The sequence below is a fragment of the Aquarana catesbeiana genome, linkage group LG05, assembly GCF_042186555.1.
Source record: "Aquarana catesbeiana isolate 2022-GZ linkage group LG05, ASM4218655v1, whole genome shotgun sequence".
NCBI classification, from domain to species: domain Eukaryota; kingdom Metazoa; phylum Chordata; class Amphibia; order Anura; family Ranidae; genus Aquarana; species Aquarana catesbeiana.
Window position 1 is genome coordinate 237181817 of NC_133328.1, and position 26189 is coordinate 237208005.

A 26189-nucleotide genomic window follows, 5' to 3' on the forward strand; every position below is an offset into this window, starting at 1 on the left:
ATGTAAGGTCACCGGTAGAAGCGAAGGTGAAAAATAAGCAGTGATGCTGCAACTAATGATGGTTGTGAGTAGCACATATTGTAAGTATAGACATTAGTGAATATTGCAATGTTCATAACTGGCAGATGGTGTCTGATCATACAAGCTGTACAGATTTACTTCTAGATGGGTAAAAAGGTACAGTGAAATAATGGAGGGTTACAAGACAGCAAGAGAAAGTCCACCAGACATCACCCCACAATGACAATGGAATGATCAGCCACAAGTGAGAATCCTTGCTTTGAGTCACTTAATATCTTCGTAGTCAAACTTTGCTGCTAATCAATTTTTGCGTGTCTATTAATCACATTTATAAAAGTTATATATTTGATACTATTGAAATGATTTAGTAAATGTTTATTTCACACCATAGTTTGTGTGTATCTAAAGTACTTATTACCATTCAGTGGATTTGAAAATAAAAATTTTACATGAAAATTTCTACTGAATGCAAGTTATGGTGAAAATAATATTAGTAATATTAATAATAATATAAAATAATAATAGTAACAATTATAGCTCAGCTTACTTAATCAGCCCTATATTTTCTAAATGCTTTGTATATAAACAAGCATATTTTATGAGTCTTTTATTATTAGAATTATGTTATTAGCACATATGTACCATAATTATTTAAAAGTGGGAAGAGACAAATGCATGTTTATTTTCAATGAGAAATATACTATTGTCCCTTTTTAAAATGTTTGTTTTAGAAAAAGCACAATTACAGTTGACGTATGGATGGCTAAAATGCTACAGCCTTAATAAAGCAATCACATGCAGTCTTGATGCTGCTGATGCTGGGCTGAGGAAGGAAGGAGGTGTGTCGAGGGGGTGGTGAGCGCAGACAAGGGGCTTCTCCCAAGGCTTTTTCGTGCTCTTAATGTTCATTGTAACAGCAGTCACAGAAAACCAGCAGCAGCTTATTTGGCTATTGTAGCTAACTTCTTAGTTCAAAAAGACAAAAGAACACTGACATCAAGAGGAAAGGAGCCAGTAAAAGGAAAAATCTACATCATGGTACTGTAGCTGATCTATACAGAGCTGCTAACAAAGAATCCAAATCACAATAAAATCAAGACGGAAATACAAGTACTGGCTTTTTTTATTATATCAAGTCAATTGCCTGTAGCGTGGAGGAAATTGTGCTCTTTTGCTATTTTTTTAAGTAGTTATTTTTAGCATCAGTTTGATGTTAACTGGAGTTTGGAGCTAAAGGGATATCAGAGCTTGACAGTAGTATTTTCCTGCATCTCCTTGGTCAGTGTTGTATTCACTGAGAATGAAGTTTATCCTTGTGATGTGAATTATACTTTCCCGTGAAGCCTCCGGCCATCCTATGAACCCATGCTCACTTGTCTCAGATGTTTTAAACCTTTTGAATTGACTAATATTACAGCAAGTCGGAATGGATAAACATGTCTTGTCTCTTTTACAACTTTTCTTGTCTGTGGTTTGTGGTAAGTAACATGAGATTGTATGTCAGTAGATCGCTAAAAAATGACCAGACTTTCATTGTGTGAGAAGTTGCATCTCTGCTTGTGTCAGACTTGTAATGAAAAGCCATTGATTAAGTAGTCATATCTGCTTTAACTGTAGAGTGTGCTGTATTAACAAAGTAAAACTATTTGAAGCTACGACTATTGTAAGAAGTCTTTTGATATTGTAAGGGAGGATGTGTACATCGCATGGCCAGTATAAATGAACAGAACATGTTCCTTGCTGATAGCATTGTTAGTCAAGAACAGGATGATGTGATATGTCAGTGACCTGGAGTTTGGTATAATGGTGTTGTTGTGGTTGAGGATCTTGAAGTATATTATATTGTACTTCAGCAGGATTACGCTTGTTTATAAAGTGGCAGCATTCTGGAAATACAAGTGATGGGGCAATTCAAATGACAGGAAACTGTGATTTCCTTGCTTAAAAGTAATTAATAAACTCTGATTTGATCATCTTAAAAAAAAAAGACAGGCATAAAAGGGTCACATACTGCAAATATGCAGTTGTAGGGAGTATGCTTTCATAGTTTTTTGGATAAACTACACTATTTTCTAAGCAAGAATTTTACTAATATGCACTGAAAGTATAAAATACTAAAAGGAGTCTAGAGCAAGTTAAAAGAGCATCACTTCTTAACAATCAAGTTATGGGATTCTAATAGAAATGTATAACATATAATGTAATATGATGTTCTTGGTAAACTTGCAACAATTAGTTTATACCATATGGATAATCATAGCAGATAACCCACAAACACCAAAAATAGGCAGAATTACCATATTTATTTAAAGTAAAATTGGCATCCGATGACTATGTTGCTAGGTACATTTTATATTGTGCATGGTTAATTAAAGGAGTTTCCCATTTTCAAAACAGTAAAGCTCTTTATCTCCTCCTGAGTCATGAACATAGAGTGCTCATCATTTGTTGGCTTCCTACTGGTAGGGAGTAAGCCAACTCTAAGCATACTTTGGAAATTCAGTACGCTCAGTATCCAGTGACTTGAATTTTGCTTGAAAAAATTACAGGAAAATTGGAAAACCCCAATAATACCATAAATATCCAGATGTGTCCTCATTGTTGATTATCTACTTAGAAACATTTAACTACAAAGGTTGAAATAGTGAATAGTTATTGGTACATTGAAGTCAAAATAATAGTTCCCTTTCTAATCTAGGCATTGTTCTATCACATCAATCCACTCCACTTCCTTTGTTTGTAATATGGTGAAACTGAAACACACTAGCTAGGAATTGTGTAACACACTTCAGATTACTTCCTGCTGTTCATACACAGAAAGCTTAAGAATTAAACAAATAAATGCACATCATTTTGCAGGTAAGAAAAAGGGCAGTTAATGCTTTTTTTACACTGCAGCCTTTTAAAACATTGCACCCACAATCAGCAGATGTCAGGTGCAATGTCAGGATCCTGCAGACCTTCAGTCAGAACAGTCCTGGCACACCATCCAGCCCCACTGCCAACAGCCTGTAAAACACAATTTTTGTTTCATTGACTAAGGTCAGTAGTACAAATAAAAAGGGAGACTCTCCCTAACAGGGAAAAAACCTGACAAGCTCTTACCTACTCTATACAAAACGAAAAATTTAGTTTTGCTTAGAGATATATGTTAATGTAAAAATATTAGTACTGAGGGCGTTTTCACTTTTCACAACCACCAATCAGAGTCTCAATCAAAGAAGTTTAATTGAGATGTTTAGGTTTGGAGTCTGATTTGATTAATCGATGGCAGTAAACTTTACTTGTTCATAGATCAATAAATAGGTGAACCAAATTTCCAGATTTGGCCTATTCTCCTGTGCAAAACCTCTGGCTGCTACTGCAGCTGGAAATCATTTCAATCATCAGTTTAATGGCAGTATTACCACCACCACTAAACTTCCAGCAGTGTGGACCCTAAGCATCTTTGGTTTCTAGGACACGAAGGGGCCAATCAGCATACGTGGCAGCTAGGTTGTTGGTGAATGCACAGTCATTTGTTGTTATGATGCAAAAAAAAAAAAAATAGAATGCAGGGTCACTTTCCAAAAGCCATACCAAACCTATACCCTATGAATGAATTCAGCTGCTCCAGGTGTGTAGGTAGGGCTCCAAGTTAACCAGTTCGTAGGTAGGGGTGCACATCCTGTCACTGCAACAGATACTATGTGAAGAAATGAAGGATGGCTGCACTTTGTCTGACAAAGCACCCAAGCCATGTGAAACGCGTCATCCATGTCCCCCTGCCTATGTACCATTGTGTGCTGATGTTTTTACTTCTCCAATACATTCTAATTGCATTGTGTATGAAAGTGCGGCCATCCTTCGTTTCTTCTCAAACCTATACCCTAGATAGGGGTTTGGTATGGATTTTAGGGGAGACCCAATGCAAAAAGACAAAAGTATATGGTCCCCCCTAAATCTAAACCAGGCCCTTATCTGAGCTTGTAGTGTGCATCCTCCCTTCCTGAAATATACTACACCAGGCAAAATGCTGTCAACATGAGGCAGGTACCTTTTCAGGGGAGCCCCCCGGCAAAGCACGCTGTCCCCATGTTGATGGTGATGAGGGCCTTTTACCATATTCCTGGCAAAATGGATGCAGGAGTCTGCTGGGGGGAATTTATCTCAGCTTGGAAGCCCCCATTAAAATAAGGTATCCTCCCCATGTTGAGGACAGGCGACCTTGTATGGTTCAGGAGGGGAACTGCACATTCTCTGCTCCTCCCTCTTTCCTGGCCAGCCAGCATGCCTTCTCAGATAGGGGGCTGGTATGGATTTTGGGGGACCCCCACGTCATTAAGTCCCCTTAAAATACATACCAGATCTTAATCTAGTATAAAGGAAAAAGCAAAAATGTGGCACTCCTAAACTCACATAACATTAATGTTGCAATCAAATCAAGTCTGAAAAAATCATTAGTATAATGATCAGAATCTGAGGAGTGATCAGCGTATGGCACATCAGGAGTTAATACTTCCCACAGTCTCTCACACTTAGGATCAGGGTGGAACTAACAACACCAGGCAACATGAAAGAAAATGCAAGGGTGCAGGAATGTATCAGTATTATGCATTCTTTATTAAATCAAAACAATATATCCACTTGCATAAAAACAGGCACAGATCAGCATGCAGAAATGCTAGAGATAGCAGCATGAGAGCTGGCTGGGCCATGCTGAACACAGAAGGATCTGAAGCCTGATCCACCAAGTATAGGTATGAGCAAAACCCATACAGTAACTGCCATTTAACAGTTCCCAAAGCACATGGGTCAAGCAGCGAGGATGGGTGGGGTTTCAAACTGAAATGCATTTCTGCTCTTCACGAGCCCTTTCAAGCCTAGGATAAGGGGCTGCTATGAATGTTGAAGAGAATCCTGGTTGTTTTTTTAACAAACAACGCAAAGTAGAAAATGTAATTTGACAGCATCTTAAGTGATATTTTTCTCTTGGCCAATTTGTGATGCTTTTGGACATGCTTGCCAAAACACAGACTGAACCCAAGGAGATTTGCCCAACAGTCAGGGCCGATGCTACCACTAGGCCGACTAGGCAACCGCCTAGGGTGCATTGCCACTTAAAGCGCAGCCAGGACCGCTGGTTTCCCTACTTACAGCCGGGAGCTTGTCAGTGCCTCATTCTCCATAGTCCAGCATGCAGAGGGCGTGCATGTGACAGCACACTACCACAACCGGCCGACCGCCTCAACTCCATTCACACACACACAAAGAGCAGCATGTTCGTGGACGCTCCGCCCCAGTCTGCCTTCACTTCCCGGGCCATTTGTCACTGTTTACTGAAAGGGAGGAGCATGTGAGAAGTGTAGGAATCCCTTCCCAATAACGGGGGAGAGGCCATCCCGTCCCGGGGCCGGAACAATTGACAGGTGACCATACGTATGCCATCCTGCCTCTACTCGATGCTCACTTGAGCCCTGGGACAGCACAACACACAGGTAGCCACTGGCCATGCCCACCACCACACGGAACGCTCACCCCTGCTATCGATTGGTCGTGGCACCACAAGCACACGACTCCATGACTGACTGCTCTGACGGGCTGTTTATTGCTGACATAGGATTTCATGCAACGTGCCTGCCTCAGCTCTCTCCTTCTTGTTTTTAAGGGCAGCCCTGAGAAGCTGGCACTAACGGCCAACAAAGTGAGTGAAGTTCTTGCACCTGTCACACTGGCCCCCCACCACCACCACCTGTCACACTGTCCCCCCATAATCACCGGTCACACTGTCTCCCCACTATCACCTGCCACACTGGCCTTCTACCACCACCACCTGTCACACTGCCCCCCCTCCACCACCACCTGTCACACTGTCCCCCCACCACCACCTGTCACACTGGCCACCACCACCTGTAACACTGGCCCCCACCACCTGTCACACCGACTCCACAACCACCTGTCACACTGACCCCCCACCACCACCTGTCACACTGGCCACCCACCACCACCTGTCACACTTGCCCCCCACCACCTGTCACACTGGCCCCCCACCACCACCTGTCACACTGGCCCCCCCATCACCACCTGTCACATGGCCCCCCACCACCACCTGTCACACTGCCCCCTCCACCTGTCACACTGGCCTCCACCACCTGCCACACTGGCCCCCCACCTGTCACACTGGCTCCTGCCCCCCCTCCTGTCACACTCTCCACCACCTGTCACACTGGCCCTCCCACTACCTGTCACACTGTCCAACATCTGTCACATTGGCCCCCCACCTGCCACACTGGCACTCCACCTCCTGTCACACTGGCCCCTGGCCCCCCACCTGTCACACTCTCCACTAGCTGTCACCCTGGCCCCCACCACCTGTCACACTGGCCCCCCACCTGTTACACACTGTACACACTGCCCCCCACCTGTCATACTCTCCCCCACCTATCACACTGCCCCTCCCCCACCTGCCACACTGCTGGATTTGTTATATGGGGATGTCTGTTTGCTGGATTTGGCTGTCTTTTTGGATCGGGCTGTCTTTTTTCTATGGGGATGTGTCTTTGCTGGATTTGGCTGTATCTTTGGATTGGGCTGTCTATTTGCTGGATTTGGCTGTCTCTTTGCTGGATTGGGCTGTTTTCTTCTTTTTTTTTGATGGATTGGGCTGTCTTTTTGACATTTTATGGCATGAATTTTTTCAAACGAAAATACACTTAGCAGTTTCATATTTAGATGTTTTAAAATGTTCTACTGTTTTTAAAATGGTAGTTTTGATTTTTGATTTTTATTTTTGGAGGGGGGAGGGGGGGCGGCGCAAGTAGCTGGTCTTACCTAGGGTGCAAAATAGTCTAGCTCCGGCCCTATCAACACTACTGGTGATGCAGGAGGTAGAGTGAGAGGAAGCTGGCATAGGCTTTAGAGATTAGGTTCCTACTCCTTTACTTTTGATCCTGTATAAAGGTTTTATTCTTAAGGGGGTTAACATATAATTTAGATAAGGGTAAATTGAGTACATTTCTGAGTTGTAGAATAATTGCAATGTTATCCGAATAGCATTAGTAGCTCACTTAAATGCTTTCACTTGTAAATGTCATTTCAACTTAGTTTTTATTGTGTACTATGCTTACATGAGCATTTATCCCCTAAGTCCCCCCTAGGCTTCATATTGCATCATCTCTGAATATTTGATTAATCATAATACAACTTCCCATCCAGGGAAAAATATGAAGTCTGTCTCTAATGGGAAAACTCACTAAAACTGTAATAAAATGAAGCTGAATAATTTAGATAGTGATCTTATATCTCATGTACTCATTGTCTCCAGAAACCCAGTGACCAGTCCATTATCACAGCTTCTGAGTTACATTTTATCAGTTTCTGATTGTTTCATTTTTCTAATTATAACTATTTAAAAGTGATAATACTGGGAATTTAAAAAAAAAAGGAAAAGATCCTAGATAGTTTAACATGATTATACAAATTAGTTGAATTGTATTTCTTCCATGAAAGCACTGTGAATTGCTTTAGAAATGACTTATTGTTTTATGTATTCTTTCTGAAACATATTTTTGACTGAGTTACACACAATTTTGTTCATTTTAAGAAGTGAAATTTCAAGTAGAAGAAGTAGAGCTGATGTTAATCACATTATTAGATAACTGTCACATTATTTGGAGCAGAGCAATGTACTTTAGAAGAACTCTGGAGACAAAAGTTGACTTTGAGGTACGGCTGAAGCAGCGCTATAAATATTACAGTATAATAGAGACCTATTTTAGCAGATGTTTTTGTAATGGAGTTTTGTAAAGAAAAAGCAATACATTTACTAAAATGCTTATTTTAATGCTTGTTTAATGCAAACTTAGTATGAATAATGCAAGTGAATTAATGTACATGTTCATTAGTGTTTTTCTTCTCACATGCATCTGTGAAGCTTTTTTGAAGGATCTGGCAGGCATTGTTTGAATTTTGAAAAGGATCTTATGCACAATGTATGTTTGCATTTGTTATTGCTTTTGACATGCATCCTATTACTTCTCTTAAAGTTCTCTTTACACATCAATGTGAATGCAGAATGCATCTAAAACACATCCAAACTGGCTTCAGATTGATGTCAAATGCAAGCCTCTCCCTGAACACTGAACACATACTTGTTTCTAAATGCACCTTTTAAGCATTTTTTAAGGGTCTGGAAGGTAGTGTTTGCATGTTGAATAGGATCTTATGGTGCAATATATGCTTGCATTTGTTACTGCTTTTGACATGTATACCATTGCTTTACACAACAATGTGAATGCATCTCAAACACACCCAAACTGACTTCGAACTATGAAGACCTCACTTTGATTCCCAAGCCAAAAGTCTGCAGCCCAGAGCACCATCTCTCAGTCACTATATGCTCCCCCATTATTCTCTCCGTTTATTTCAAAAACACAAAACCCACTAGAGTTTTCTGCTGTAAAATTTACTCTCTTCTACCCTTAACATCTTCAGCCTTTCTCACTCACACTGCTGGCATTCTCATAGCTTTTTGAACAGCTCACATATCCACAAGTGATGATCTCCCACAGTATTCCCAAACTGCAAATTAAATTGGTGAACCAGCTCCTTGTATAGTATTGTAAAAGCACACATGGTATTTATTAAAATGCACTCACAATAAAAAAAGAATATGCCAATTCTTTTGGAAAATCTTATTAAAGTGATTGTAAGGGTTTTTTTTTTTTTTAATAACAAACATGTCATACTTACCTCCACTGTGCAGCTTGTTTTGCACAGAGTGGCCCCGAACCTTGTCTTCTGGGGTCCCCCAGCGGCTCTCGCGGCTCCTCCCCACATCAAATAACTCCCTAGGAGAAGTGTTCTCCCAGGGGCTTGAAATATGGAAAAGAGAAGCTGCGCTGCTTGAAGGTTTTGTTCAAACAATTGCTTGTAGGTAACAGGTAATAGATAACAGTTCAATTCTGATCAAAAACAAACACCAAAGTTGTGCATATCTCACAATAAGCTGCTGCTTATTGGTAATTTTTTATCATTTGTTATCATTTGATTTATTTACTGTATTAATATTTTGACTGAGCGCAGTTTTTTCCCCTTTACTCCCAGGAGGTTACCTTGCTGGCGCGCTCCCTAGTCCAGCATTTGCGTCCATAGACACGAATTCCAGAACTCGGCCCCGCCCCCCGGCGCTCGCGTCATTGGATTCGATTGACAGCAGCGGGAGCCAATGGCTGCGCTGCTATCAATCTATCCAATCAAGAGCCGGGACCTCGTGGAGAGAGGGAGAGCACGTCTCCGCCAACATAAATACAGGGCTCAGGTAAGTAAAACGGGGGGCCGGTCACTGCCAGGTGTTTTTTCACCTTAATGCATAGGATGCATTAAGGTGAAAAAACACAAGGGTTTACAACTCCTTTAACTCCCTTAATCTCCCACCCAAATTCAGTGATATAGGGAATATGATCACATCTATCCTTACTATCTTTATTCATAACTAATAGTTTATGTTTTTAATTTAACATCAACTACTTTGAATGCTTTTTAAGTATTTCCTTATTGTAACCCTTTTCTTGGCCATTTCTTGGCCATTTCTTGGCCATTTCTTTACCTTTTTCTAAACACCTCTAATTCTGTACAATTTCATCTGAGCCCATAGAATGGTCCTTTTGGGATATTGTTAAACCACCACTTGTGATAACAACTTTCTGCTCTCAACAGGCAATTACAGTCAGTTGGTTTACGATAGATCCTAGTTACAAAGTCCTATCTTCTTTGTTACAATTCTCAAATCTAAAAAATGTATTCCTTCTGTGTTGTAAGTGTTACTAAATTCCAGGTGCCAATGTCAAATGTTTAGTTGTTATTGACATTTTTTCAGGGTTTTCCCTGGATTTATTCATATTGCTATGCAATCATCCATATATACACAGCAAAAAAAATCCAGTTTTTCATAACCATAATGGTTGTATGGTCTGCTCTTCCCCGTTCCCATAAATATGTTGGCATATCTATGTACGTATTTGCAGTCCATTTCTGATCTTCTTTTTGTACATAGAATTTCCAAAAACCAAAAGGTAGTTATTTTTTTAAAACCAATTCCACACATTCCCACTTTCATGTCCAATAATACATTGTAGTATACTTTGATTTAATGTCACTTTTGATTAGAAAATTCCCTTCCAGACACTCAATTTTGCTTAGTTCTTTTATTATATGGCCATTATAGCTACAACCTTGTAATGTACTATGGTAATTTAAAGAGGAGCTCCACCCAAAAAGGGAAGCTCTGCTTGTCTGCCTCCTCTCTGCTGTCACATTTGGCACCTTTTGGGGGGGAGCGGGTATCTGGTTTGACAGGTACCCGCACCCACTTCCGGCTCAGTTCACCGCGGCTGAGTGATCCGGAAGTTTGGCCCCAGCCCCCCACAGCTGGCCCATTGAGAAGGCACAGCGCGATTCGTGCATGCACAGTAGGAAACTTGCTGTGGAGAATCAGCTTGGATGAGGACAGCGCTGTATGCCTGGACAGATAAGTGCTCTAATAGAAAAAGTGAGCAGCTACAGTATACTGTATACTATACAGTGTGCCGCTGCCTCTCCTTCCTTGACTGTACATGCACCCAGCAGTGTTCAGCTGTCTATTTCACTGCATGTGTCCCACTGCCTGTTTGCATGCCTGTGTCCCACTGTCTGTGTGCCCCTGTCAGTGTGCAGTTACTTGCCTGGGTCCTGCTGTCTGTATCCAGCTGTCATAGTCCCGCTACTTGTGTCCCCTTGCTTGTTGCTGGTCAGGATCTGCAGGTGCTGTTAACTCGGGGGCGGGGTGGTGATGTCATATTTAGCCAAGGAGGAAGGAAATTTCACAAGCTGCCCACGCGTGCTTGAGGTTAGTCGACTAAACTCAACAGTAAGTGACTGTGCTGGGGGACACTGGAATTGTGGGAATGTGGATAGTGTTGGGGAAGACTGCAAGGGGGATGGGGATTGTGCTGGGAAACACTGCAGGGGTGATGGAGATTGTTCTGGTGGACACTGCAGGTGGGTGTGGATTGTGCTGGGGAACACTGCAGGGGGTATGGATTGTGCTGGCTGCAGAATGAGAGGGTGTGATTTATGTTTAAGTGGGCTTGTTCACATTTACATGTACAGGCCTAATGTACCCTCCCACATTCACTGCAACATGCAAAGCATGATGGGAAGTGTAATGTGAAAAAAGCCTTCGCGCTACTAAAATGTGCTGTATGCCAATTAGTAGAAGTCACGTGATGAAGTCACGTGATGACGTAACGCGTAGGGAGTGGCCGGAGGTTGAAGTGCACCAGAAGTGACGTGAGAGTGGCGTTCAGACGCCTTGTTTGCTGATACATGCTTATTTTTAACATTGCAGTGTAAGAGTCCAGCTTTAGTATTAAAATAAACCTTATATGCTTTAACTTACTACACTATTGGAGCTCTTTTTCTCCCACCTTTTGCCTTTCACCCCCGTCTTCCCCCTCCCCCCCCTCAGGCGGAGGTGACGAGGTCAGATGAGGACTCTGATGGGAAGTCTAGCTTAGGTGGAACGGAGGACCCCCTGGTGGTCAAGGTTGGAACAACGGAACTGATCCCCTTTATTGCATGCTGATTTATCACGTTGTGAAAGTGGTTGTACTTAGAGTGGAACGGAGGACCCCCGGGTGGTCAAGGTTGGAACAACGGAACTGATTCCCTCTACTACATGCTGATTTATCACGTTGTGAAGGTGAGGGCTCTGGGAGCTCATTCTTTGGATATATACCTCTCCCTGCCCACTGTTTTTTACTGGAACTATTTATACATGATTCCTTCTTTTAGACATTTTTTTGAAGAATACATATGATTTTTTGAAGATCTTATTAAGAGACTATTATTACTCTCTTTGTCATGCCCTGGGATTGATCTATTTATTTTTCACATTTGCATGGTTTTTTATTATTAATTAAGAAACATTTTAGGTTTACTTATTTATTATTCTTATAGACACTGTAGATTCACTTATAATATTTAGTGGATATTGATATAATATTTTTTAATATATATCATATTTTTTTTGCTGTAGCGCGGGATCACTTTATGGTTGTTAGTTATGATGGGAAGTGTAGTTTGATTATTGTGTAGCGAGAGGAGAGGATATGATGTAAACCCTCTTGTAACAGCTCCTCCTTGGCAGAATAGATGATGCATTTTTTTGATTTTTAAGAGGACTTCCTAAAAATTCAATTAGACTTTTCTCTTCAATGGTAAGGAATTTCACAAATGTATTAACCGTTTAGAGTTTTGTGTAGGGGTGTACTAATTGAGGATTTTTTGCCAATCCCAGAGTTCTGCTTTAAATTATACATAGTAGTTTGCTAAGCGATACTATTTTTACTACTATTTATTTTTTCCAGATTTATTCCTCCTTTTTTCTTTTTACTCCCGCCACCTTTCCTTATTTCATTGGTTGGCCACTTCAAAAACATTATTTCTCCCTTTTTATGTTGTTTCACCTGTGTCAGTGGCATGAATCTGTTCCTCCCAAGAAATGCCTCTTTCTCCCATCAATTACAGTTATCCCTTTACTTCTATTGTTCATTTCTACAGCAGAGGTATTTTCATTTTTCAGTAGTCTATCCATCATTCCATATTAAAACTATTGTTCCCACAGTGTTCATATGCCCACTTCTGATGCGGGTACCTATTTCTATGGTTCCATATCTGATTCCTCTGCTGCATGCCACTTACTCTGCCTAATCAGACATTCTTTTTCTAACTCAATTTCTTGTGTGTTTCTCTGCAGATAGTTTTCATGTTCATCACTACCTCCCTCCTTACTTTTATTGCCTGCCTCCACATTATCATACTCCTGTTTCACTATATTTTTCTTGTTCCAGCTATATTGTACTCCTTTTTATTGTCTTTTCTCTCTCTTCTGATATTCTTTTTCTTTATCAGCTGATTGTACAGTAACTAACATCTTCCAGATCCTGAAGTGTTCTTAATTTCTCTTTTAACTCTCTAACTTCCATGCCTATTCTAACTATGTTCTTATGGAAGCAAAATGGAAGCTGAAGTTTATCTTTTTTTCCTTTTTCTACTGCTTTATTTATCTATCCTACTTGTAGTGAAGTATGTCCCATGTCACGCAAGCTGCTGGACCCTGTAAATCTTCTCTGAAGGGTTCCCAGTGCTTTTCCTGGCACTGAATTACCAGTGATGTGATATTTAAAAGCTTCGGGTCTTTGGGCTGTACTACATTAGAGATGGTCCGATGGGAACTTCCCCCTCCTCTTCTATTGCGAGTCAAATTGTTTCCAATTTGATTCAGCCCAAAGGTCTGGAAGTTTACCACCAGGAAGAGGACCAGACACACTGCAGAGTAGATTTCTATAGGATTAAACAGCCTGCATGATGTGGGGCATTCTTCATTAAAGGTAATTAAGACACTAAAGCTGTAGAGAAAAAAAATCAGATAAACTTCAGCTTTAAATCCAAGACCTACTCATCTATTTTAATTTTAAATACTTTGCTCATTTATATAAAGTTTATTACCTTTTGCATTCTCAAACTCCTTGACATTACCCCCAAATATGCATAGATTTCCAAAGTGGTCATATCCCACCAATTCATCTATTATGAGGTTTTCTAATTTCTTAAACATCATTCCATATGCTCTTCCACCGAGATTCTACTATACTCTTTATCTAAACCTCTTTAATATCGAAAATGTAAAACACAGTACAGTTTCTTTTGTAAAGTCCACCCTCTTGTTCCTGTATGATCTTCCATCCTCACTCACACTGTCATTAGTGTTCTCCATTCTCTTAGCTAGCCGTGTCTCTCACCATGTCCAGCTTCCCAGGTCAGCAGTCCTGTATTGTAAGTGCAGGGGACCTCTCTGATCTCACAATCTACAGCCCATTTAACAACTCACAGGCTACTGGGTCCATAAGTGACAATCTTTTGCAGTACTCCTCAGCTATAATTAAACAAAGTACACTAACTGCTTGTGTAGTATTTTAAATTAGTTTTGTTTGAAAATGCACTTGTAAAAATTATTGTCTTTAAACATATTTCATAAAACCAGCGTCACAGCACTTCTTCCCAAGTGCGGGTTCTCCTTACAACTTCAGTACCCCTAGCCTGTACAATTCCAAAGGCAAGCTCACTTAAAGTGGTTGTTAAGCCACTCTAACCTGTATACACCATCAGCACTGCCTCCTATTGTAGTATCCCCCTCTGTGTGTGATTTATAAAAATAAATACTGCAAATACCTCATTTCACTGCCAAGACTGCTATCATATGACCAGCCAGCTTTTTCTTTCCTCCTCTGAGAGATGCAGCAGGTGGGGCTGAGATTCCCCTGCTGATGTTAGTCTGGAGGGGAGGAGGAGAGAGCTGGCTGGTCATGTTTTTGCAATCTCGGCTCTTAAATTAGGTATTTACAGCATTTATATTTATAAATCATTCACAGAGGGGGACACTGCAGAAGGAGGCAGTGCTGATGGTGTATACAGGTTAGTGTTATGAGAGCAGCAGGAGGGGGGAGGGGCGTCTCACACACAGACAGAGAGGGGAGGGGGGAGGCAGATAGCAGGCTGCTGATGAAATTGACCATGGTGTCAGGGCTCAGCAGCCATGATACACCTTGGTCAGTTTACAGAAGGGTGGGGAGAAACTGGCAGGATCAGCCAGGTTTTTTTGGTGTTACAGGAAAAGCACTGTGTCATATAACATGCTTTAAAGAAGCAGGATCTATTTTCTATGGAATCCTTCCTCTCACAGGAAGCAGTTTCAGTTAAATTCTACATTGAAATCTTTCAGGTGATCAGAATTCATTCTATGTGTCCACTGCTCTTCGTTTTTGGGATAAAGTTTGTGCACACATCCCCTTTTATCTTTTCTTATTTGTTCAATGCCAGTGAATTTTAAATGTATCAGGTCACATGCATGTTTGTAAAATTGACCAAACCACTCTGGCATATATTTCTCTTGTGTTCCTCAATTCAACATGTAACACCCTCTTAGTTCTGCCTATATACTGTGAAGTATATTCCAGGAGATACACTACCTGAGTTCCAGGTTAAGCACTGATTAATCTTGTATTTTCTTTCTGTTTGGAAAGACTGTAAGGTTTTTACTTTTATTGCTATTGTTGCATGCTCCACATCTTTTACAATAAAATAATCTCTTCAGGTCTAAAAACCAAATTTTGAAATTTTGATAATATTCTCTCCATCACTGATTTTCGGAGGAGGGGGTTATTAAATATTGCATAGGATAGTAAAAAAACCATTCAATGGTATTATAAAAAGCTATACATGCTTTACCAACCTGCAGCCAAAAGCAGTGCTACCTAATCTAACATTTTCACAGAATAGTATTATTATCAGCCTCCATCATGAGTGACATTTAGCACCTCCCAGGGTTGGCACCAGCATAAGACAGCTTGGGCAGCCGCCTTAGGGTGCCAGGATAGGAAGGCAGTAAAATATAAACAAAGAAATCAGCACAAAAGGAGCCACTAGTAGCATAAAAACAAAAACTAAATGCACTCAGAAAAAGAGAAGTAAACAGGCAATAAACAACGCTGTGGGGAAGATGACACACTCCACCAGCATCAAAGCACAAATGAGGAGGAGAGGCTGGCTGGAGCAGACAGAGTGGGGATCACCTACTGTAACTCACACCGCTTGGAGCTGAGACACCAGCCACTGTCAGAAAAGGTTCCTCCCCCACTACCCTCCCAGCTGAAACACCGGCCGCTGTCAAACAAAGAGATACTGTCATACACACACACACACACATATATATATATATATATATATATATATATATATATATATATATACACATACATATATATACATATACCGACCGATGATGTTGAGGCATATCTTGCAACTTGAGAGAGTTGCTGTCCACGAAGGATGGCCAAAAGAACAGTGAGCGGGTCTGTTGGCCCCATTTCTGACAGGAGAACCTCAAAAGGCCTATTTTGATATGGAACCGGATAAGGCCCAGGATTTTGAGACTCTGAAGAAAGAGATAAACGCACACTTGGGTGTCACTATGGCAGTCTGGGCCCAGCGTGTGCATCAGCGGACCTACTCCAGCAACCAGCCACACTGGTCTCAAATGTTCGACCTGGTCCACCTCACCAGGAAGTGGTTACAGCCGGCGACCTTGACGGGCCCTCAGATCGTGGAGCATGTGGTAATGGACCGGTATCTGCGTGCGCTCCCTGCTTCTCTGAGGAAGTGGGTCGGACAGGGGGACCTCAAAACTGCAACCCAGTTGGTGGACCTAGTGGAGAGGTACTTTGCTGCTGAGGAGTTGGTGAACCCATCTACGCCCCATTTCAGTGTGTTTAGGGGTACAAGATTGCCCAGTCGTTCTGGTAAGACTGTTCTGGGGTTCAAGAACATGGGGAAGTTGGATAAGACTGTTACAGCTGATGAGACTGTGGCTCCAAGACCTGGAGACTGGCCAAAGAAGCCAGGATGGTCTTTGGGACCATTAAGAGGACTGGGGGTAGAGCATATACAGTGTTTTCGTTGCCATGCATTAGGGCATATTGCTGCAAACTGTCCTATAAATGATGAACTTATGCAATACGATTATGCTTATATGAAAAGACGCATGTCTCTGTTTGCACAGGTCGCATGTACTGCATCATGTCAAACTCGCATTGAAAAACAAATGTGTGTTATTTCAGTGGATGGAAAGCCACTCACAGCCCTGCTAGACTCTGGTAGTGTGGTGACTCTAGTCAGCGATGATTGTGTAAACCCCACAAAACTACAACCCAGTACTATTGGGGTAATTTGCATCCATGGGGACACTCGGGAGTACCAGACAGCGGTGGTTGAGGTTGATACCCCCTGGGGCAGTGTAACACATTTAGTGGGGGTGGTACATTCGCTGCTTCATGAAGCTTTAGTGGGGAGAGATTTTCCCTATTTCTGGAATTTATGGGAGAGCAAAGGGAGGCTGGTAGGTAGAGCTCCCCCTGCTGGGGAAGCATGGGAACACTCACCAGACCCTTTTTGCCAAAGGAAGGGGGTGCTGTTTGTGTGATCAAAGAAGCCGAGATCCTCTTCTCTCCCTGTCAAGGCTGGGTAGTCGGAGGACCCAGCTCCCAGCCCGGGGGTAACGAACAGGAGAACACCTCTGACCCTGACAATGAGAGAAGCCAGAATTTGGTACCCGACTTAGAGGTCAGGAGAGAGGATTTCTGTACCGAGCAACTCCGAGATGCCACCCTCATGAGAGCCAGAGAAAACGTTAAGATGGTGGATGGGGAACCGGTGGACAGTAATTGGGGGGTGTCTTTCCCCTACATGGCCCTTAAAAACCATTTGCTGTATCAGGTGGTAAAACGGGGTGAGGACGTGGTAGAACAGCTACTGGTTCCCAAATCCTTCCGTAGGGTGGTGCTAGACCTGGCCCATAATCACGTAATGGGGGGACATCTTGATATCGAAAAGACCAAGGAGAGAATTGCCCAGAGATTTTTCTGGCCCGGGTTGTATGTAGATGTCAGGGAGTACTGTGAATCGTGCCCCGGGTGCCAAATGTCGGCACCGTCGCCACATTTTAGCAGTCCCCCTGTTCCCCTACCAATAATCGAGGTCCTGTTTGAGAGAATTGGCATGGACCTGGTGGGGCCGGTAGTGAAGTCTGCCCGAGGTCACCAGCATATTTTGGTAATCCTGGACTATGCGACGCGCTATCCTGAGGCCATTCCCTTGCGTAACCCCAAGGCTATCGCCAAGGAGCTAGTCCAGGTGTTTAGTCGAGTGGGGATCCCAAAAGAGATCTTAACCGATCAGGGCATCCCATTTATGTCCAGGGTTACCAAAGAACTGTGTAAGCTATACAAAATCTCCCATCTCCATACCTCTGTCTACCACCCCCAAACAGATGGTCTTGTCGAAAGATTTAATAAAACTTTGAAAAGTATGCTGAAAAAGGTGGTCGACAAAGATGGGAGAAACTGGGATTTTTTGCTAGCTTATCTCATGTTTGCCATACGTGAGTTTCCGCAGGCATCCACAGACTATTCCCCTGCCCCCGCGGAGCTCTTGTATGGTAGACATCCCAGGGGGCTATTAGATGTCGCCAAAGAAACATTGGAAGGAGAGGCCACCCCATATAGAAGCATCATAGAGCATGTCTCCTTGATGCAGGATCGAATAGCAGCTGTCCTGCCCCTGGTACAAGAACATATAGAGCGAACCCAGGAGGCTCAGAGGAGAGTCTATGATCGGGGTGCCAAGGTCCGTACTTTCAGCCCCGGGGACAGAGTGTTGGTACTGGTGCCCACGGTGGAAAGCAAGTTCCTAGCCAAATGGCAGGGTCCCTTTGAGGTTGTCGAAAGGGTGGGGGAGGTAAACTACAAAGTCTACCAGCCAGGGAAAAGGAAACCACACCAAATTTATCATGTGAATCTCTTAAAGCTCTGGAAGGACAGAGAGACTTTACCTCCCTTAGACCGGGTACCGGTGATACCTGACATCCCCATAACAGATTCCCTATCCGTGGCATAACAAAGTGACGTTAGGGGGTTTGTGTACAAAAATAGACACTTTTTCTCCCCCTTACCCGGACTGACCAACGTGATCCAGCATGACATAGTGATGGAACCCGGGGTTTGCGTAAATGTAAAGCCATATAGAATCCCAGAGGCCAGGCGAGAGGCAGTCGCGAAGGAAATCAAAAATATGCTAGACTTGGACGTGATAGAAGAGTCCCACAGTGAGTGGTCGAGCCTCATAATGCTGGTCCCAAAACCTGATGGCATTATCAGGTTTTGTAATGACTTTAGGAAACTCAACAGTGTGTCTAAGTTCAATGCATATCCAATGCCTCGGGTCAACGAACTCACGGACAGGCCGGGACAGGCTCGCTACATAACAAATGGATATATGTGAAAAAATGCTGCGCCAACTCTTAGTAAAAAATATATAGTGAATCAGCCAACACAACAATCTGACTATTGTGAATATATAAGGAGCTATAAAGTGTGGCGCTAGTAAAATAATAAAGAATGAACCATAAAGCAAAAGTGGTGATAATGTATAGAAAGAAAAGGGGTCATAGCCCTAAATGGGTGATGTTTACACCCGTGATAATCTCATGGAGTGTGAAGAGAGGTATCTCCTCAGAACCAAAACAAATTAAATGAATAGTGCAAAGTGAAAACAAATAAATAACATAAATATGAAAAACGACTGTGATCCAATAAATCTATTATGATGGGAGTGACCCCAAAATTTTTTTTTCAAAACTGAATCACAATGAATATATAATAGAAAACATACATCTATGTGATGTGGATAGACTCAACAATAAATGTCCGTCAGACTGATACCATGGCACAAAACCGTGGGTGAACTCAACAAATGAATATATGGAATACTAATGTCCGTCACTATAAATTATATGGTCACAATATCTACGTGACACTATAGGTGCTCACAGTCCTCATATGAGTTGAAAGGAGACAGTTAGAAACATCTCTGCGTGTAGGGTAGATTCTTCTCTCAGCATGGTAGTATTATCTCAAACAAATAAGCATAAAATGCCCTTACCAGAAAGGGTGGACTCACAGGCCGTTGGCGGTGAGACAGAAAAGCTTGTACCGTCAAACGGTGTAATACAGCAGACCGTAGGGTTATTCAGACCTGGATCCTATCGGTAGACTTGGCTTTGAGGGAACAACCGATGTCACCGGATGGTGTGTCCCTGGGGGAGTTGAACCGGACCCGGATGCCTTTTAGAACCAACTTCGATCATCGGCCAGAAACCACCTCATCAACGACCATCGATGTGATAAATACCCCAGCAGAAGTCTTAGAGGACGAAACGCGTCAGCTTCTTTTGTTTTACCCTCACTATCACCTACTGTGCTATTTATTTCATTTTTGAGCCAAATTTTTACTGCCCAGGTTTTACAATTTTTACTTATTGGATACAATCCTTTGTAACTTTTATACCAATAAATGCTATAACGCTTTAAACAGATTCACACTATGTGGAAGTTTTCCTTTTTTCCTTGCTTTATCACATGGATGGTCGTTGATGAGGTGGTTTCTGGACGATGATCGAAGTTGGTTCTAAAAGACATCCGGGTCCGGTTCAACTCCCCCAGGGACACACCATCCGGTGACATCGGTTGTTCCCTCAAAGCCAAGTCTACCGATAGGATCCAGGTCTGAATAACCCTACGGTCTGCTGTATTACACCGTTTGACGGTACAAGCTTTTCTGTCTCACCGCCAACGGCCTGTGAGTCCACCCTTTCTGGTAAGGGCATTTTATGCTTATTTGTTTGAGATAATACTACCATGCTGAGAGAAGAATCTACCCTACATGCAGAGATGTTTCTAACTGTCTCCTTTCAACTCATATGAGGACTGTGAGCACCTATAGTGTCACGTAGATATCGTGACCATCTAATTTATAGTGACGGACAATAATATTCCATATATTCATTTGTTGAGTTCACCCACGGTTTTGTGCCTCGGTATCAGTCTGACGGACATTTATTGTTGAGTCTATCCACATCACATTTATGTATGTTTTCTATTATATATTCATCGTGATTCAGTTTTGAAAAATTTTTTTTTGGGTCACTCCCATCATAATAGATTTATTGGATCACAGTCGTTTTTCAGATTTATGTTATTTATTTGTTTTCACTTTGCACTATTCATTTAATTTGTTTTGGTTCTGAGGAGATACCTCTCTTCACACTCCATGAGATTATCACGGGTGTAAACATCACCCATTTAGGGCTATGACCCCTTTTCTTTCTATACATTATCACCACTTTTGCTTTATGGTTCATTCTTTATTATTTTACTAGCGCCACACTTTATTGCTCCTCGCTACATAACAACCCTAGACCTAACGAAAGGCTATTGGCAAATACCGCTAATTGAATCGACCAAGGAAAAGACTGCCTTTTCCACTCCTGAGGGCTCGTTTCAGTACAAGCGGATGGCTTTTGGTCTGCATAGAGCCCCTGCATTATTCCAGCGAATGATGGGCAAAACTTTGAGACCACATTGCCCGTATGCAGCTGCTTATTTGGACGATGTGGTCATCCACAGCCCAGATTGGAAATCGCACCTGCCCTGAGTACAAGCAGTGGTAGATTCCCCTAGGAAAGCAGGTCTCACGGCCAACCAAAAAAAGTGTTCCATAGGCCTGGAGGAGGCCAAATACCTTGGGTACGTTATTGGCTGGGTACTGGTCAAGCCTCAGACCAATAAGGTTGAGGCAATTCAAAAATGGCCACAACCGGTCAACAAAAAACAAGTTTGGGCTTTCCTGGGCATTATGGGGCTATTAAAGACGGTTTATACCCAACTTTGCCTCCATTGCCACCCCTCTGACCGACCTGACAAAGGGTAGAGGGTTGGTCATGGTTAAATGGAATCCTGAAGCCGAGGAGGCATTCCAGAAATTAAAGCAGGCCCTTTGTGTATTACCGGTGCTAGTGACCCCAGACTTCACAAAGGAGTTTGTGGTACAGAGGTGGGACTAGGGGCTGTACTATCCCAGAACAGAGGTGGTGAGGAACACCCGGTTGTATACCTGAGCCAGAAACTGAACAAGCACAAAAAAAAACTATGCTATTGTCGAAAAGGAGTGTCTCGCTATTAAATGGGCCTTAGACTCCCTGAAATATTACTTGTTGGGGAGGTCATTTAGGCTGGTCACCGACCATGCTCTTCTGAAGTGGATGTGTGACAACAGAGAGAAAAATGGCCGTGTGACAAGGTGGTTCCTGGCTTTACAGCCCTTTAAATTTATAGTAGAGCATAGGCTGGGCAAGCTCCAAAACAATGCAGATGCCCTCTCCTGCATGCACTGTATGTTTGGGACAATTGCTCATCCGCAGGGGCTTGAGCAGAGGGGGAGGATATGTGACGGTATGCAAGGTGAGGTCATCAATAATCAATATATTTCACCTCGCATTTGTTCTATTGTCAGATACTGAACCAGAATCCGGCCCAGATTTTTTCCAGCCTCTCTGGCAGGCTTGGTTCCGGTCCAGGTCTTGTGGTCAACTTGAGTCCATGCTCGGGTGGACTTTAAATGACCAGGAATAGAGCACAGCAGGGCTCTGGCCTGAGACTCAGAAGGGAATCTGAGAGAAAAGAGCCCTGTTTGTTTGGACTGAAAACGAAGGCTTGCTTTACCTCATGTTTTGTGGGTGTCGGGGACCAGCCCCACACTGTATAGAGAGCAGTGAACTGTTTAGTTTAGCGCTGGACGGCAAGGACTTGTTTTACTGTTTTGTTTATTTTTAGGACTTCGCAAACCACCTGTAAGTAAAAGCTGGCAAACCGCCAGATTTTAAAGAAACTGCCCGTACCTTGACCTTCATTTTGAGAAAAAGTGATTCCCACAAGCTAATCTCCCCACAATATATATATATATATATATATATATATATATATATATATATATATATATATATATACTGTATATATTGTATTGCTACTGAAAAAGTTGCAACTCATTGTGCTGTTCATTCTTTATTTCTCAATACATAATGCACTGTTCCCAAAGCTTTAATATAAGGACTAAGGCCGGCATAACAGTTCGAATCTCGGCCGGTTCAGCAGGAGCTGGCTGAGATTCGAACCATTAATGGGCAGTCTGTTGGATTCTCTTGCGATTATCGCTAGTGGCTGCAATAGCCACTAGCGATAATCACTGTCTTCTCCCAGTTTGGATGGCTTCCCCTGTCCGCCCCTGCCCCCCCCCCCCACTGGGAGAAGACAATAGCCCAACTGGAGGGATTCCCACATCAACACTATCTGACTAACCTGTGGTTGCAGGAAAGAAATTCACCCCATGTATGGCTGATCTAAGATGTTTTGTTTCAGCAGATGTGACAAATTTTCACGCCTCATTAGACTGAAAATAACTGATGTTTTTGAAAATAAGGATTGTTATCTTGCTGTGTTATCCTTGTGAATTGAGCCTGTATCACTAAATACATATGGCTCAATTCACAAAGCTAAAACACCATCAACATTTTAGTTATATGATTAAAATAAAGATTATCCTTGTAACAGCTTTGTGAATTGAGCCTATAGTGTTAGGTTCAGATGCAAATGATTATGTGTCACAGATAATACTTTTTCTCAGTTGGAGCTGGACATTCTAGCTCTAGGCCTGATTGGGTGATAACAATGGTACTTACTTAAAACATCATTTGTTTTCTGAGACACAGTGGAAGCTCTGCACTTCTGCTACCACGCAGATGGCATGCCATCAGTCAAATAGCTTGCACTGTGCTACAAACAGCATGGCTGCCTCTTGCTCATCATTATCTGTGCTGATAAAGTTTCCTTGCCTGCTGGTCTGAAAAAAATAAACCCAGAGACATGTTTATGAAAAAGAAGAAATACATTTTGCTTATAAGATTTTTATACTATAATCATATCTATTAAAAAACAGCAGCACTTCATTAGTCACTTGTGGACATTATGTGTACTACAAGCCCCCAAAAAAACCTAATCGATGTACACAGGGTGTTTGTAGTATGCCCTGTCCTCCTACCTCCTGTCCTCCTACCCACTGCCAATCCCTTGTTTGCATTTACCAGCAATTCATTTTGACAGCTGGGAATTGCTATGTAAATACAGCAGCTGCTATAAAAAATTGACCGTTTGAAGCAGTGTTTCTAAACACTGTACAGGTGTGATTCATAGATACAAAGGGTCATTGTTACTTTTGTATTTTCTGTTCCATTAGGCTGCAGATCAATAATAAGAGCTTGTGTCTGCTGATGTTGAGGCAACCTGACAAATAAAAAAAGTTTTTGTTTTTTTATTTAATAAAATTTGTTTCTTTTTAACCCCTTATTAACCTTTATTTTTCCCTATTCAGCGATAATTAACCCCTAGCTGAGGAGGGGCCCTTAGCTATTATTTTCCTGCTTTTCGGTCATATTTTGTGTCATTTTAAACAGGCGATGGAATAAAATGTATACTTTTTAATTGCAGCAAACTAAATCTATTTTATCTCTTCCTAATTAAGCTAAACTGCTAGATTAGCTTAATTAAATGCTTTGTAGAAATAATAATAATAACAACAAAAGTGCTAAAATTAAGCAAAGGTCTTATTTATTTATAAAGAGAGAAAATCACTTATAAGTACATAAACAAATCTAAATAAATATTGTAGAATAAGAGAAAATAAATATTGTAGAATAAGAGCGGGCTGAAGTCTGCTCTCTGCTGACTCAACAGAAGCCAGTCAAGGCACCGTGTCATTGCAACAATAAAGGTGCCTGAACCGACACCCAGCTCAGCCTCTCAGTGAGCCACTGAGAGCCTGAGCCAGCCACCCCGCCCCCTCTACAGCCCAGCACTCCAATGGGCAAGGAGGGAGCAGAGCAGAGAGCTGTGACTGGCAGTCTACAGCTCTCTGCTCAGGGAGCTCTGAAAACCAAGCGATTGGTGGTGTTTGATTGCTTGGTTCTCAGTGCAGAGGCACCGGGGGACAGATGCAGCATCGGACCGATGCTGCATCCACCGAGGTAAGTATGATTCCTAAAAAAAACCAAACCTTTACTTCTCTTTTAAGTCAGTGCCTGTGCCAAGTCCTAAAGTTAATTTTTCAGTGATGGCTTCAGTTCTCTACACTGTTAAAATACACATGAAAAAATATTTAACTCTAACTAGAATATGAGCCAACAGAATCAATCTCTAGAGAATCATTAATAATCTGACAGATGTGAAGCACTTGTCATAATTCAGCTATAGGTATCGTGGGATCAGGGGTGAAAGTAAATTATATAGTACATCAATAGTAGACCAGATAAACTGGCCACTGAAGTAGATACAACTGGCAAATTTTGGCATATTTATCTTGTCAGAGTGCTAGAGCAGTTCTAAAATGCGTTGACCTGCTAAATATATGTAATAAGTATACACACATAAAGCCAATTATACAAATATGCTGTAGACATCTTCCAGAAAAGGTCACACAATAGCAGATATCCAAATAAAGCTTTGAATTCATCTTGGGGTAATAGACTCATATAGGCAAACATAATGACAGCCTCTTCAGAAAATAAGAACTGTACAATTATAGGTATTAGCCAAGCCTCATATAGCAATGTTTAAAGGTGATGCCGTTCACATGCATAGAAAATCCACAAGGCGTAGAATTACGCAGGACATCCAAATGTGCAGGAATTGTTAACCATTACCAGCATCAGCACAATTTATTTATTACATATACTTATATAGTACCTTCAATTTACTCAGTGCTTTACATATAGATTGCACATGCACTCAGTCCCTGCCCTCAAGCAGCTTTTAATCTAAGGTCCCTAACCCACATTCATACCTATACTAGGGTCAATTTGGACAAGAGCCAAATAACCTACCAGCATGTCTTTGGACTGGGGGAAGAAACCAGTGTACCCAGAGAAAACCCACACGGGCACATGAAGCACATGCAAACTCCAGGCAGGTAGTGCTGTGGTTGGGATTCAAACCAATGGCCCCAGTGCTGCTATATGGAAGTACTAACCACTTAGCCACTATGCTGCCCATAGTAATCATATGTCTGAAACCACTTGAATATACTTTACACTGTCCAAGAATCCCAAGAACCCGCTAGTGTTGCTCCATGTGTATCCAGTTGGGGAAGGTTGGATCCAACAAATGTGCTCAAGAAGATGTGGCTGGGGAAAACAATGCCATTTATTGCATAATATGGTTAAGGAAGAGAGGCTACCTGCTTGCAGCCACCTTTTTCCTGGCCAGTCCAGGTGCATGCTTGGGTAATGGCCTGGTGTGGATTTTGAATAGTAAGTAGTGCAGTGGCAGGCATTCCCCATTGTAGAAATCACCTATCACTTTCTTTTCTGGTTACCTTTTCACAGCAGAAGAGATGATGAGAAAAAAAATTAAATGGGAACACAGACAGGAAACAAAAGCATGAAAGAGGTTTTAACTCTTTTCATTCTGTCTAAAATTAAATGAAAATGTTTTTTTTGCTGGAGTTGAGTTTATCTTTTAAATTCCTGTTCATATGTGACTGTGTGTGGTTGTCTTTCTTTTTTAAATCAAACGGCAAAATGTTGATTTAAACCTTAAAGTGTATAACAACATAACCATGGTGTCCTCTAGCATAATAACATTTTATTATTG

At 41.9% G+C, this 26189-nt stretch overlaps 1 protein-coding gene across 1 annotated transcript in view; it reads left to right on the top strand.

The window, feature by feature from the left end:
- Positions 1 to 837: 837 nt before the first annotated feature.
- The window catches only part of RAMP3 (receptor activity modifying protein 3), a 477607-nt gene continuing 452255 nt past the window's right edge, over positions 838 to 26189 (top strand). The window contains exon 1 of the mRNA XM_073630631.1: positions 838 to 1499. Coding sequence (XP_073486732.1) covers positions 1448 to 1499 — 52 coding nt within the window. The 5' untranslated portion in view covers positions 838 to 1447. The remainder of the gene's footprint in view (positions 1500 to 26189) is intronic.